General features: G+C 44.6%; 1 protein-coding gene across 1 annotated transcript in view; it reads left to right on the top strand.

The window, feature by feature from the left end:
• Nucleotides 1-15928, top strand: part of LOC142719291 (dynein axonemal heavy chain 8-like) — a 31230-nt gene that overhangs the window by 14024 nt on the left and 1278 nt on the right. The window contains exons 4-10 of the mRNA XM_075848780.1: nt 1005-1121; nt 4053-4154; nt 6902-7062; nt 7172-7328; nt 11420-11572; nt 13641-13830; nt 14613-14734. Coding sequence (XP_075704895.1) covers nt 1005-1121; nt 4053-4154; nt 6902-7062; nt 7172-7328; nt 11420-11572; nt 13641-13830; nt 14613-14734 — 1002 coding nt within the window. The remainder of the gene's footprint in view (nt 1-1004; nt 1122-4052; nt 4155-6901; nt 7063-7171; nt 7329-11419; nt 11573-13640; nt 13831-14612; nt 14735-15928) is intronic.

Genomic DNA, 15928 nt, shown 5'->3' with positions numbered 1-15928 from the left:
GTCTGATTGGGTGCAGGGGGTGATTACATGTCTAAGTCCTCCTCTTCTCACCCTCTAGTATAAAAAAACTACCCCCCCCCAAATGTGACAAAGAGAAATCACCTGAACACATGTCGTCTCTCATTGGTAATAGGGGTGATAGCAAGGACGACATTCCATGTATGAGGCTGCACAGGGGAAAGATGACGGACATTATCAGATATGTGTCAGTTTGTAGAATATGGCCAATGAATATATGACAATTTTGTGTAGATGCCATATATATTTATATCAGAAGTCACTCATTGAGGTTTAGGATATATACGGAATGTGCATAATGTTCTAACAGGTATGAAGGGGGTGAATATTTCTTGCACACAGACCGGTGAGAGCAGAATACATGTGTTATATAAAGCAAAATAACCAAAATATCGCACAATAAAAGAAACGCAATGTCCTATTCACTATACGCTGTAAAATGTGATTTCTGACCATGAAGAAGAAAACAGCGAGCTACGCACACTCCGTAATTCATGGTCGGAAATCACACAGTGCAGAAGAACAGGGTTTAGTGGGCCCCGGTCTAGAGATAGGCGCAGGTCCCAGAGGTGGCACTTACATCTATCTGACATTCATCACATATTCTGTGGATTTGTCATAAATGTCTCTGATGGGAAAACCCCTTTGAATGGAAATTTTATCTCCAAAATGTTTAAAAGTGAAGGGGTATTTCAACTCGCACATGTATGACATATCCACATCTCTGAAACCCGCACCTACGTGGAGAACGAGGGTCCCCAAACCCCTGTCCTGCCTGGTAAGCGGCCGTGCGACACCGCAGCCTCAGGCAGAGAACGTTGGGGGACTTCCATTCTCCACATGGGTGCAGGTTGCAGAGGTGTGGATATGCCGTAAATGTGTGAGTTGGGAATAACTCTGTAATATTAGTCATACTTTGACTTAAATTCTTTCTTGGAGTGAAATAAACAATAAATCTAAACTTTCATATTGTTTTACTTTGGCAGGAAAGGCGCAAATACGGTCCTCTCGGCTGGAATATTCCTTATGAGTTCAACTCTGCAGACTTCATGGCGAGCGTTCAGTTCATGCAAAATCACCTGGATGAGTCCGGCGTCAGGAAAGTAAGCCCTTAAAGGGAAAGTCTTATGGATGTGACTATAGTGTTATTCATTAGATGTCGGTTGGTAGGAGAGAAATAATGTGTTTGTCCTTGGGGGCGGCCATATTAGGGACACACACTCCCCGTATTGATTGTATAGGGGCGTGCATATTGGAGACACTCCTCCTTTCTGTATTGACAGTACGGCAGGGTGTGTGTGCTTTATGGCAGCTGAAATAAATGGAAGTCGATTGACGTCATAGACTATTACAGACTCCACGAAGTGGACCAGAGATAGAGTGACAAGGGAGATGCATACAGAGCCTTATGTGTGTATTGTGTCACTATCCTGCCTAGTCTCGGCCTCCAACAGTACAATAAAGCTTTCATTACATCCCCACCCTCTAATGATAATGAGATGACTCAGCTAATGACATACCAGTCTATACAGCAAAGTTGACAAGTGATCTGCTGAAAACAGGAACTGTCAGCCTGTAGTGTGCTCTAGTGGTCATTGTGAGAACTGCAGTATTGTAAGATTTATTTTCCTTTGGATACTAGTTACATGAAAAAATAAAAACAACTACAAAATGTTTAAAAATCGTATCTATAATACAAATCTGATTTTAATTCGTTTCCTAATTATACATTCAATTTAAAATAAAATCCCCGGCAAATATAAGTGCACAACCACCCATCCCAGAAGACAATTATGAGCTGTTTCTACTCATGGACGAACTTAAACCATGAGTTCCCCATCTTATGGTATAACAACAATTTACCTCCACACCGGCGGCTCTTTTATAAAACATTGCAACCTGATTCAGAAGGTTGACCATCTAGAAATTCAGGGGATCTCAGAGTTATCCATTTCCTAAGAAGACATAGAAGTTTCATCTAAGATACTCTATCTGGCCAAAATTATGTGAACCCCTGACCTCACACCTCTATGAACTTGTTTGACATCCCATTACAAAACACCCATGGGCATTCATTTTGAGTTTGCCCCCTTTGTGGTGTAACAGTTTCCACTCTTCTGGGAAGGCTTTCCACTAGATTTTGGGGCAAATACTGTTCAAATTCATCCCAAAGGTGTTGTATGGGGGTGAGGTCAGGACTCTGTGCAGCCACTCAAGTTTCTTCACACCAGACTCCTCACCCCATGTCTTTATGGAGCTCTCTGTGGGCACAGGGGTGCAGTCATGCTGGAACAGGACCCCAAATTGTTACCATAAAGCTGATAGCTACAATTGTGTAAAATGTCTTTGTATGTTGTAGCATTGACCCTTCACTGGAAATAAGGGGCCAAACCCTGAAAAACAGACCCAGACCATTACCCCTCCTCCACCACATGTTACAGTAGGCACTGTGCATTCCAGTATGTGGCGTTCTCCTGGCATCCGCCAAACTCGGATTCCTCCATCAGACTGCCATATAGTGAGCCGTGATTCACTCATCCACGCAGAGAAAGCTGCTCCAGAGTCCAGTGATGACGTGCTTTACACCACTCCACTGGCATTGTGCATGGTGATCTTAGGATTGTGTGCAGTGACCATGGAAACCCATTTCATGAAGCTCCCAGGAACAGACTTGCGGCATCCTATGACTTGTGCCATGTGTAAAGTCACTGAGCTCTTCAGTACGACCCAAACTACTGGCAATGTCTGTCGATGTAGATTACATGGCTGTGTGCATGATTTTATGCACCTGTTTGTTATCGGAGTGGCTGAAATACCTAGAATCCATCATAAGGAGGGGTGTCCACATACTGTTATACAACCATATAGTGTGCATATAGACTCTCAGGGTTCATTCTTCCATTTCTCATTTTAGTAAGTGATCGCATATAGCGAAGATATGCCATCACTTCATCATCGGTGGGAGTCCGACTGCGGGGTCTCTCCCCTATTTTCAGAATGAAGGTAGCTGCTTCACAGATTGTGCACACAGCGCCCCCCTTGTATATAGGGCCACACAGCGTTCCCCCCCTTGTATATAGGGCCACACAGCGTTCCCCCCCCTTGTATATTGTGCACACAGCGCCCCCCTTGTATATAGGGCCACACAGCGCTCCTCTCCCCCCTTGTATATAGGGCCACACGGCACTGCCCCCTAAAAAAAAAATATATATATTGTACTTACCTTGCCCCGTTCCTGCTACGGCCGGACGCATGCGCAGATGGGCGTGATGCAGTGATATCATCACGCCGGCCTGCACAGGGAGTCTTCCCGGCGCCTTATAATCTGCAGGGCTAACGTGGCCTGCAGCCTATAATCTTCATTTGTATCTGAGTTCTGAGGACTCAGATACAAGTGAATGTGGCTGCTGCTGCTAGTACCGGGGCCCCCTCTGGTGCTAGCGACGCCACCGGGCATGAGGGGGCCCGTGCGGTTCCAGCCGCCCGAATCGCCCTAATGATGATCCGCCACTGGCATTTACCATAAATCTGATCGCTCAACAAGTTATAGAGCGTAGAGTTCCGACATGATTTTAATTTTCTATGAATTTTAAAAATTTCAATATAACCAATAGTGTCATTTCATAAAAAGAGCCGTCTTCATAATGTCGCAGATGCCTGAAGAAGTTTGGCTTTGACCCATTAAAGTCTTTTCACAAATCTTTATAAGATTTAAATTATCTAAAAAAAATGGTGTCATATTGTACAAAGCTAAAGACAAAATGTGTAATCCTGATAGATAAGTGATAAAGATGCGGTATCTGTGTCTATTCTTCACACACCCATCATCAGTAACCACACTCTCGTACTCTGCATTATGTGAAGTCTTTTCATATTCTATTCAATTATTTCATGATGTCTGTTAATAGTAAAGACGGGTGACAACCAATATAACTGTTATCACGGCTCTCGCGGCTCCTAAATAACTCTGCACAGTTATCTCTAGTGTTGTGTCTGATGCCTGCGATGTAAGATATCACGCTTCATATACGCAGGGTGTGTCGTGGAGCACTGTCAGGTACATGATTGGAGAAGTGCAATATGGAGGGCGCATCACCGACGATTATGATAAGCGTCTCCTCAACTGTTTTACAAAGGTATGTACTAGAGTATTTATACAGATAGATAGATAGATAGATAGATAGATAGATAGATGATAGATAGATATGAGATAGACAGACAGATAGATAGATAGATAGATAGATAGATAGATAGATAGATAGATAGATATGAGATAGATAGATAGATAGATATGAGATAGATAGACAGACAGATAGATAGATAGATAGATAGATAGATAGATAGATATGAGATAGATAGATAGATAGATATGAGATAGATAGATAGATAGATATGAGATAGATAGATAGATATATTTGGTCACCCCCCCCCCCCTGTAATGATGATAATCAACGCTGTCTGATATCTGGCATGCTTCCTTGGTTGGGGGTGTACAGATTTACATTCATGTATCCATAGAAACAGAAGTTTATTGTTAGAGGTAATGAGTGTACTTCAAAAATAGAAACCCTCCTTCCTCCCCCAACAGTTCAGTCTCCTGACCCTGAAGAAATATATCTCATGTATATAATTGTGTGAAGAAGCTCCGGAAAACTTCAAGTCTTCACACACCAGAAAGTTTTCCTCTTCACAGACGACACCAAATAATACTATTCATGTGTATCCACCACGTCACCCAGCACAGCCACCGACTGACGGATTATGTACACACCTCTGTATATACAGTGAAGGAAATAAGTATTTGATCCCTTGCTGATTTTGTAAGTTTGCCCACTGTCAAAGACATGAACAGTCTAGAATTTTTAGGCTAGGTTAATTTTACCAGTGAGAAATAGATTATATAAAAAAAACAGAAAATCACATTGTCACAATTATATATATTTATTTGCATTGTGCACAGAGAAATAAGTATTTGATCCCTTTGGCAAACAAGACTTAATACTTGGTGGCAAAACCCTTGTTGGCAAGCACAGCAGTCAGACGTTTTTTGTAGTTGATGATGAGGTTTGCACACATGTTAGATGGAATTTTGGCCCACTCCTCTTTGCAGATCATCTGTAAATCATTAAGATTTCGAGGCTGTCGCTTGGCAACTCGGATCTTCAGCTCCCTCCATAAGTTTTCGATGGGATTAAGGTCTGGAGACTGGCTAGGCCACTCCATGACCTTAATGTGCTTCTTTTTGAGCCACTCCTTTGTTGCCTTGGCTGTATGTTTCGGGTCATTGTCGTGCTGGAAGACCCAGCCACGAGCCATTTTTAATGTCCTGGTGGCGGGAAGGAGGTTGTCACTCAGGATTTGACGGTACATGGCTCCATCCATTCTCCCATTGATGCGGTGAAGTAGTCCTGTGCCCTTAGCAGAGAAACACCCCCAAAACATAATGTTTCCACCTCCATGCTTGACAGTGGGGACGGTGTTCTTTGGGTCATAGGCAGCATTTCTCTATCTCCAAACACGGCGAGTTGAGTTAATGCCAAAGAGCTCAATTTTAGTCTCATCTGACCACAGCACCTTCTCCCAATCACTCTCAGAATCATCCAGATGTTCATTTGCAAACTTCAGACGGGCCTGTACATGTGCCTTCTTGAGCAGGGGGACCTTGCGGGCACTGCAGGATTTTAATCCATTACGGCGTAATGTGTTACCAATGGTTTTCTTGGTGACTGTGGTCCCAGCTGCCTTGAGATCATTAACAAGTTCCCCCCGTGTAGTTTTCGGCTGAGCTCTCACCTTCCTCAGGATCAAGGATACCCCACGAGGTGAGATTTGGCATGGAGCCCCAGATCGATGTCGATTGACAGTCATTTTGTATGTCTTCCATTTTCTTACTATTGCCCCAACAGTTGTCTCCTTCTCAGCCAGCGTCTTACTTATGGTTTTGTAGCCCATTCCAGCCTTGTGCAGGTCTATGATCTTGTCCTGACATCCTTAGAAAGCTCTTTGGTCTTACCCATGTTGTAGAGGTTAGAGTCAGACTGATCATTGAGTCTGTGGACAGGAGTCTTTTATACAGGTGACCATGTAAGAGCTGTCTATAATGCAGGCACCAAGTTGATTTGGAGCAGTAACTGGTCTGGAGGAGGCTGAACTCTTAATGGTTGGTAGGGGATCAAATACTTATTTCTTTGCACCATTTTCAGACTTTTTTTAAATTACGGCCAGCTTTCTCTTCTATTCCAAAATTTGCGGCACGTTGCAATTTGCGACTTGTTTTGACACAATTTACACCAAAACCTGACGTAAACTGCGTGATAAATGTGGACCATAGATTCCATCTTAGACTCTTCCACATCGGAGCCTCCGTCTCACATTCCTTCGGATTGAATGGAAAGGACTGCTCGGCATGCAGTCCTGTTCCTGGACACCCCGACAGAACTCCACGGACCCCATTAAAAGTCAATGACCATCAAACACCGGTGTCATCAGTCGTGGTTTCCATTATAAACGAAAACCCTGACGCAGATGGAGCAGCATTAACAAACCACCGGCTCTCCCCTGGGTCGCAGCCTAAGGCTAGAAAGCAGCAGCAAACTTTAAAGATTTGTCTCTAGCAACATATATATCAAAAGAAGCAAATATCCACACTCAGCATCAATGTGCCACCTATGCGCATCTTCCCTTCCCGTATGGACCTCGGACGACCCCCTTGTTAAAATTAACTATATCTTATCCCCTTTCGGATCATCCCCTCTCCGAAATGTCTAGAGGTCCCAAGGATCCATTTGCCGGGGAGGTGTTCATGTCTATAGGAGTTGTGGAAGCAGCCGAGCACTGGTGTCTCTAGCTCTCTACTAATATTACATTATCTTCTGTCTTCTAGGCCTGGTTCAGCGAGAAGATATTTGATCCCACCTTCTGTTTCTATACCGGATATAAGATCCCTCATTGTAAGACCGTGGAGCGCTACTCTAATTACATCCAGTCTCTGCCAGTGATTGACTCCCCACAAGTGTTTGGTTTGCACCCCAATGCTGACATTACGTAAGAAGCTAGAGTTGTATCAGTCTCGTGCCATAGATATGTGCCATCCTCTCTAAATACATTCCCCATAACTACAGAAATACATTCTGACCTGTCATATGTATCACAGATATCAGAGCAATGCAGCTGCCGACGTCATGGACACCATAACCAACATCCAGCCCAAGGAGAGCCGAGCGGAAATGGGGGAATCTCGGGAAGCCGTTGTATATCGAATCGCTGGAGACATGCTGGAGAAGCTGCCCCCGGATTACGTTCCTCATGAGGTGAGTTACTACTCTTATCCCTCGTTCATCCCCATAAATACAAACATTTTATTTCTACAGATTTTAGGGTTAACCTACTGCAATGTAGCAGACTGCCTTCCTCTCCGCTGTCTGTATGGGATATGTTTGTACATAGAAACCTATGGACTTATCCCATGCCGCCCACGGACTGGATGCAGCCGCGGTTACCATGGCTAACAGTCTATACTAGGAAATAAAAGCTTGTATAGTCATCATTCATGTTCGCTATATCTGTGTACTTCAAAACAACCCCCTTAACACTTTCTCTGCCAAGGACGAACTAATAGTGAAGTTATTTGTCATGTTTTGGAGTGTGGGGCAAACCAGAAAACTCAGTGGAAACCGACAAGTACACAGGGAGAACATACAATCCCCAGGTGGCGGCCATTCGTGGGACAACGATATTAGTTGTCACCTTTTGCTTCTTAGTCACTTTGTTATTGACTGAACATGCAGAGAAAATGACATCCGGTTCTGACTACCGTGGAGCCTATGCAAAGGCGACAAACAATATCTGCATTTCCTCTTGTCATTTGTGGAAAAAAAAAGATGCCACAACAAAAACAAAAATGTCAAAATCGGTGTAAGTAATACAAGTAGAATGAGCAGACGGCGGCTGCTGCTCTAACTCCCGACTAATATACAGTATGGACAATTTTACATTTTGGGTGGAAATAATCTCTAACATTCACTTCAGCAGGGGATGTCGAAAGTAGAGCACGTCCGGGTCCTGCGGGACTCAAGAAATGATGATAATAATCTTTATTTATAAAGTGGCGACATATTCATAACACTTTACAATTGTGGAAATAACAGAAGTAAAATGACAAGTTGTCAAAACAAATGAAGCTTACACTCTACAGGAGAGAGGACCCTGGCCATAAGAGCTTACACTCTACAGGAGAGAGGACCCTGCTGACCATAAGAGCTTACACTCTACAGGAGAGAAGACCCTGCTGACCATAAGAGCTTACACTCTACAGGAGAGAGGACCCCGCTGATCATAAGAGCTTACACTCTACAGGAGAGAGGACCCTGGCCATAAGAGCTTACACTCTACAGGAGAGAGGACCCTGGCCATAAGAGCTTACACTCTACAGGAGAGAGGACCCTGGCCATAAGAGCTTACACTCTACAGGAGAGAGGACCCTGGCCATAAGAGCTTACACTCTACAGGAGAGCGGATCCTGGCCATAAGAGCTTACACTCTACAGGAGAGAGGACCCTGCTGACCATAAGAGCTTACACTCTACAGGAGAGAAGACCCTGCTGACCATAAGAGCTTACACTCTACAGGAGAGAGGACCCCGCTGATCATAAGAGCTTACACTCTACAGGAGAGAGGACCCTGGCCATAAGAGCTTACACTCTACAGGAGAGAGGACCCTGGCCATAAGAGCTTACACTCTACAGGAGAGAGGACCCTGGCCATAAGAGCTTACACTCTACAGGAGAGAGGACCCTGGCCATAAGAGCTTACACTCTACAGGAGAGCGGATCCTGGCCATAAGAGCTTACACTCTACAGGAGAGAGGACCCTGCTGACCATAAGAGCTTACACTCTACAGGAGAGAGGACACTGCTGACCATAAGAGCTTACACTCTACAGGAGAGAGGACCCTGCTGACCATAAGAGCTTACACTCTACAGGAGAGAGGACCCTGGCCATAAGAGCTTACACTCTACAGGAGAGAGGACCCTGCTGACCATAAGAGCTTACACTCTACAGGAGAGATGACACTGCTGACCATAAGAGCTTACACTCTACAGGAGAGAGGTCCCTGGCCATAAGAGCTTACACTCTACAGGAGAGAGGACACTGCTGACCATAAGAGCTTACACTCTACAGGAGAGATGACACTGCTGACCATAAGAGCTTACACTCTACAGGAGAGAGGTCCCTGACCATAAGAGCTTACATTCTACAGGAGAGAGGACACTGCTGACCATAAGAGCTTACACTCTACAGGAGAGATGACACTGCTGACCATAAGAGCTTACACTCTACAGGAGAGAGGTCCCTGGCCATAAGAGCTTACACTCTACAGGAGAGAGGACACTGATGACCATAAGAGCTTACACTCTATAGGAGAGAGGACCCTGCTGATCATAAGAGCTTACACTCTACAGGAGAGAGGACCCTGCTGACCATAAGAGCTTACACTCTACAGGAGAGAGGTCCCTGGCCATAAGAGCTTACACTCTACAGGAGAGAGGACCCTGGCCATAAGAGCTTACACTCTACAGGAGAGAGGTCCCTGGCCATAAGAGCTTACACTCTACAGGAGAGAGGTCCCTGGCCATAAGAGCTTACACTCTACAGGAGAGAGGACCCTGGCCATAAGAGCTTACACTCTACAGGAGAGAGGACCCTGCTGAACACAAGAGCTTACACTCTACAGGAGAGACACTGCTGACCATAAGAGCTTACACTCTACAGGAGAGAGGACCCTGCTGACCATAAGAGCTTACACTCTACAGGAGAGGGGTCCCTGCCCATATGAGATTACACTCTACAGGAGAGAGGAGCTGACAATCTACGTGTACTGGGGGGAATGACACAATAGTTACATGGTGCTAATTTTGTCTAGGGGACTAGCCTCTTTTGTTGGCAAGGAAAATATACCATGACTAAAGCTGCTTGAACCCGTTACTAGACAGCATCTGAGGTTATATGGATATAAAGTGCAGATTGATGCATTGCATTGTGAGTAGCTAGTTGAGGACAGGATGGAGTGTAGATATTTGTGACCAGGTCGGGTTGTGTATGGGCCATGGACTATGATTATGTGGCACAAATCTTGAAGAAAGTAGTTTTCCAGGCCACGCTTAAATCTGGGAATGTAAGGAACAAGTCTGATGGCCCGGGGCAGTGCGTTCCACAGAATGGGTGCAGCCCGGGAGAAGCCCTGCAGACGGGAGTGAGAGGATGTAAGAGACAGAGATCAGTGGCATTAGTGGAACCACTACACCGAGAGATCAGCCTGGCTGCTGTGTTCATGATGGAATGGCGAGAGATGATTAGGGCCTGCAATTTTGATGTAGCCGTGTCAGTGGTTGGGACGAATATGAGCGATGTTTTTTAGATAAAGGGGACAGGATTTGGCAATGGACTGAATGTGAGGAAGGAAGGACCGATCAGTGTCCAGTACAACTCCAAGACGTCGGGTGTGATGTCTAGGGAAGATGGTGATGTCACAGCCGGAGATGATGGAGGAAACACACGGCGCTCGGTTTCAGAAAGATGAAGTTAGAGATATAGAGAGACAGACACTCAGGAGAGCAGGAGAAATGTCCTGGGAGGATGGATATAGTTTGGTGTCATCATTAGAAAGATGGTGCCGGAAACCAAACCTGCTGATAGTCGCCCAATTGGGATTGTGAGAAAGCAAGAGGGTGCCCAACACTAAACCATGGGGAACCCCGACAGAGACATGAAGTGGAGGGGAGGTAGATCCAGCACAAGACACAATGAAAGTGCGGTTAGAGAGAGAGAAGGAAAATCAGGAAAGGACAGTGTCCTCTAAACCAAAGGCATAGAGTGTGAAGGTGAAGGAGGCGATTTACTGCGTCACATGTGGCAGATAGATCTAGAAGGATTGATAGGGGGGATTTGGATTTGGCTGACAAGAGATCATTAGATACTTTGGTAAATGCAGTTTTGGTAGAATGTAAAGCACGGAGGTCAGACTGCAAAGTGGCCATCAGACATCATGGAGATAAGCGTCTCTGGGAGGTTCTGCTTTTCTGTAGACTGCAGTAAGTACTTATCTGCCCTATACCATTGCACCGGCAGTAAGTGGATATATAATGTATAATGTACGGGGCTCCTACAGAGCTGCAGAACATCACAATTCATCTACCCCTTATAAATGATCATATATGTTCTGCTTTATAACATTTGCAGCATGAACATTCTTTAAATATCATCCTATTGGCTGCGGAAAAAATCTTGTCTTCAGAAAAAGGTCATATGCGGAATACATATTTACAATTCAAAAGTCAAGTTTGTATGAGCAATCGAGAAAACAAGAAGATATGAAATATTATATGTAAACCTTCCATTTAAGGTGAAGGCGCAGCTGCAGAAAACCGGCGCTCTCAGCCCAATGAATATTTTTCTTCGTCAAGAAATAGATCGAATGCAAAAGGTCATCACGATTGTAAGGAGCAGCCTGAGTGACCTGAAGCTGGCGATAGACGGGACTATTATTATGAGTGAGGTGAGACTTATTATACATCACACTGGGAACATGAAGCAGCCGGATAATGGAGGGTTGTTGTCCAGAATATGGGCAAGGTAAGGTCACTGGTCCCTGATTTTGTAGGGAAGTTGGTCAGTTCACACAGGTGTTATAGGGAGGATGGTCAATAGATAGGAGCGGTTTTAGGGAAGTCGGTCGGTAGACGGGGCCGTTTTAGGGAGGTTAGTCAGTAGACACAGGTTGTTTTAGAAAGGATGTTCAATAGATAGATGTTTTAGGGAAGTCAGTCAATAGATTTGGCCTTTTTTTAGTGAGGTTGGTCAGTAGATGGGGCCCTTATAGGGCAGTTAGTCAGTAGAGAGGGATTAAGGATGACTCGTCAGAATACAGGCTGTTTTAGGATGGCTCATCATTAACACAGGGGTTGTTTTAGGGCTTGTCCACATGTAACGGAATTTCTGCAGCAATTCCATTGAAAGTAGTAGACAATCTGCTGCGAAAAAAACGCACTATTTCCTGCGTTTTTTACTGCTAAAAATGGTGCGTATTTTGCTGCGTTTTTCACAATGTAGGGGGATGGTGACATCCGAAAAACATAGCAATTCAGTCCACTTTCCGCAGCAGGACTTGACGTGCTGTGGTCCAAAAAATATGCACCGCAGGCCAATTTCTGCTCAAAATTTTTACACAGCGTGTGGATGAGATTTGTTAAAGAGGCTCTGTCACCAGATTTTGCAGCCCCTATCTGCTATTGCAGCAGATCGGCGCTGCAATGTAGATTACAGTAACGTTTTTATTTTAAAAAAACGAGCATTTTTGGCCAAGTTATGACCATTTTTGTAGTTATGCAAATGAGGCTTGCAAAAGTCCAAGTGGGTGTGTTTAAAAGTAAAAGTCCAAGTGGGCGTGTATTATGTGCGTACATCGGGGCGTTTTTAATACTTTTACTAGCTGGGCGCTTTGAAGAGAAGTAACATCCTCTTCTCTTCAGAACGCCCAGCTTCTGACAGTGCAGATCTGTGACGTCACTCACAGGTCCTGCATCGTGACGGCCACATCGGCACCAGAGGCTACAGTTGATTCTGCAGCAGCATCAGCGTTTGCAGGTAAGATCGACTTACCTGCAAACGCTGATGCTGCTGCAGAATCAACTGTAGCCTCTGGTGCCGATGTGGCCGTCACGATGCAGGACCTGTGAGTGACGTCACAGATCTGCACTGCCAGAAGCTGGGCGTTGTGAAGAGAAGTGGATGATACTTCTCTTCAGAGCGCCCAGCTAGTAAAAGTATTAAAAACGCCCCGATGTACGCACATAATACACGCCCACTTGGACTTTTACTTTTAAACACAACCTCTTGGACTTGTGCAAGCCTCATTTGCATAACTACAAAAATGGTCATAACTTGGCCAAAAATGCTCGTTTTTTAAAAATAAAAACGTTACTGTAATCTACATTGCAGCGCCGATCTGCTGCAATAGCAGATAGGGGTTGCAAAATCTGGTGACAGAGCCTCTTTAAATCTCAACCACTTTGCTGCTACTGTATTCTGCTGCGTATTTTCCATCTGCAATTACGGATGGAAAATCCGCAGCAATTCCGCTACGTGTGGACAAGCCCTTAGTGTGCCTGTACATGTAGCAGCCACGTGACAACTCTGCTGTGCAACAACACCGCATTCGAACTGCTGCGGTTTTGCAATGCGGTTTTTGGCCGTGCAGCTTGTACAAATGAAGAACATGCTGTGCTTCACCACATGCTTCTTGGCCGCTCGGTACAATACCGCTACGTGCACAGGTACCCTTAGGATTGCTGGTCAGCAGACGAGCGGATTGTTTCTTTGCTCAGGCCGCTCGTACACATATCGGTAGTGTAGCCAGTAACCAAGAACCACAAATGAACACACAGTTTTACCGCAAATTAACCCGGTTTTACGATGAGGTTTTTGGTCATGGTGAAACAAATTGAACCCAAGGGATAAGAACATTTTCTTACATTACCAAGTGATTCTTTTTTTGATGTGGAATTCTCTTTATGGCTGTGCCGCAGACTGTCACATCTCCTGGTTACGTGTTCATCTTTCCCCAGAGACTTAGAGATGCCTTAGACAACATGTACGATGCTCGTGTTCCCCGAGTCTGGAGGACGGTGTCATGGGCTTCTGCTACACTTGGATTCTGGTTCACCGAGTTGCTGGAAAGGAATAGTCAGTTCAGATCATGGATTTATGAGGGAAGACCAAACGTTTTTTGGATGACGGGGTTCTTCAACCCACAGGGTTTGTACTTGTACAACGTGCAGAGAGTCCGCACTCAATCAGCAATTAAACCAGTCAGGAGTTACTCCAGTTACTCTTTATGGCTGTGTCTCGCTCTAGAAGCGCTGTCAGCCGTTGAATGCGCTCGTCTCCTTTACCTTAAGTAACCGAGCACAATCTTTCCGGCAGCAATAATCACTTCAGCCTCCAAACATTTATTCACACGTTGTTTTATTACCACAAATATTCATTAGCACTTTAATGATGAGAATATTCTGAGCGGGCAAAGTCTCCACACAGTGATGCTCCTAAATTAACGTCACAAAGGGGGTGTCTGTGTGGCCACTCTTCACAGCGCCCTGGGAATCCAAATTTGTTACAAAGACTTTACAAACTATAGGAGAAGAAGTTTTGATCAGTATTGGTCCGAGCACTGAAACCCCCACGATCACTAAAACGAAGCAGCAGCAGAGTTCGTCTGAGCGCTATGCCACTTAGATTCTGATCGGCTTTCCTTGGAGCAGTGTACAGGATTAATAGAATGTCTATGAGCCCGTACACATCTCACTCGGTTTTCCTCGGAAACGAATCGGCACAACACTCACCCGAGCGCTTCTGCCGCTTTGTTTTAGCGATTAGTGGGGGTCTCAGTGCTCGGTCCCCCACCGATCAAAACTTCTGACATGTCACGATGACATGTCAAACGTTTTCTAAAAGTTTAGTTACCCTGTATGGTTTTTTTTACCATGCCAATGCTCCCTATGTGGTATTTATTTGTGAACTCGCTGTTGTTTGTGTTCCAGGATTTCTGACCGCTATGAGACAAGAAGTGGCCCGAGCACATAAGGGTTGGGCTCTGGACTCTGTGACTGTTCACAATGTGGTATTGAAACAGATGAGGGAGGAAATTACTTCTCCCCCCACTGTGAGTATTCACTCTGCTCACTCACTCCCCCCATATACATTCATCATTACATTAAGCTTCCCAAAATTAGAAGTGATCGTAAAAAGCTAGATTGTGCCTTCACATCCTGATCGGTGGAGGTTTGACAGCCGGGTGGGCGAGACTACAACATTTCAGGAAAAGAAGAGGAAGGGGTCTCAGTGCGGACCTTCACCGATCATATTGTTATGGCATATCCTAGTATTATACTATAACATTAGATGGGAGTCCCCCTTTAACCCCTCTGACTCAGGTCTGCATTCTCCCATATCACGGAGCTCACTGATACCTTACTGATCTTACAAACCATATCACTGAATCCTTTCTTTATATTCACATTACTGAGTTCAGGTCACGTCTTCATACTCACACATCACCTATTTCACCCAATTACTTCTTCATATTCACAAACCATTAGTCACCTCTGCATTCTAATACCACCATTGTATTACTTCTCTATAGTGACACTTTACTGATCTCCGCACACAACCTTTCTTACATAATCTATTCTCCACTCTGCTAAAAGTTGTACAATAACATTTGCTGTCTTTTCCACACATGAATTATCACTGAATCACTTCTCCAAACTCACATATTACCAGTCTCACTGAACATCTATTACCACCATAGTAATACATCACCAACCTCACGCCAGACTCACGTACTTCAGTGAATCACTTCTCCATGCTGATACATCGCCAGTCACACAAGTCAATTCTTTATATCTACACATATCACTAGTTTCACTGAATCACTACTCCATAGCTACCGTCAATCACTTCTGTATATTTACACATCACCAGACACAAATAATATCTCCACAGTCACAAATCACCGGTCTCACTGAATCCCTTCTCTATACTGACATATCACTAGACTTATTGAATCATCTCTCTATAGCTACGATGTATCACTTCTCTGTACTTACACATCACCAGTCCCACAAATCATTTCTTGCATAACCAATTGCACCAGTTGAATCATTTGTCTATACTCCCATATCACTAATCATTTCTCCATAGTCACACATAACCAGTCTTAAGACTCTATTACATGGGCCAATCATCGGACAAACGAGGGTTCATATGAATGCTTTTTCCAGATAATTGCCCTGTCTAATAAGGGCAATGATCAGCTGATGAACGAGCAAACACTCCTTCACCGGCTGATCTGCTC

This window comes from Rhinoderma darwinii, unplaced genomic scaffold (assembly GCF_050947455.1).
Source record: "Rhinoderma darwinii isolate aRhiDar2 unplaced genomic scaffold, aRhiDar2.hap1 Scaffold_480, whole genome shotgun sequence".
Taxonomy (NCBI): domain Eukaryota; kingdom Metazoa; phylum Chordata; class Amphibia; order Anura; family Rhinodermatidae; genus Rhinoderma; species Rhinoderma darwinii.
Note: the sequence above shows the minus strand (reverse complement) of the source record. Positions and strands in the feature narration are given on the sequence as shown.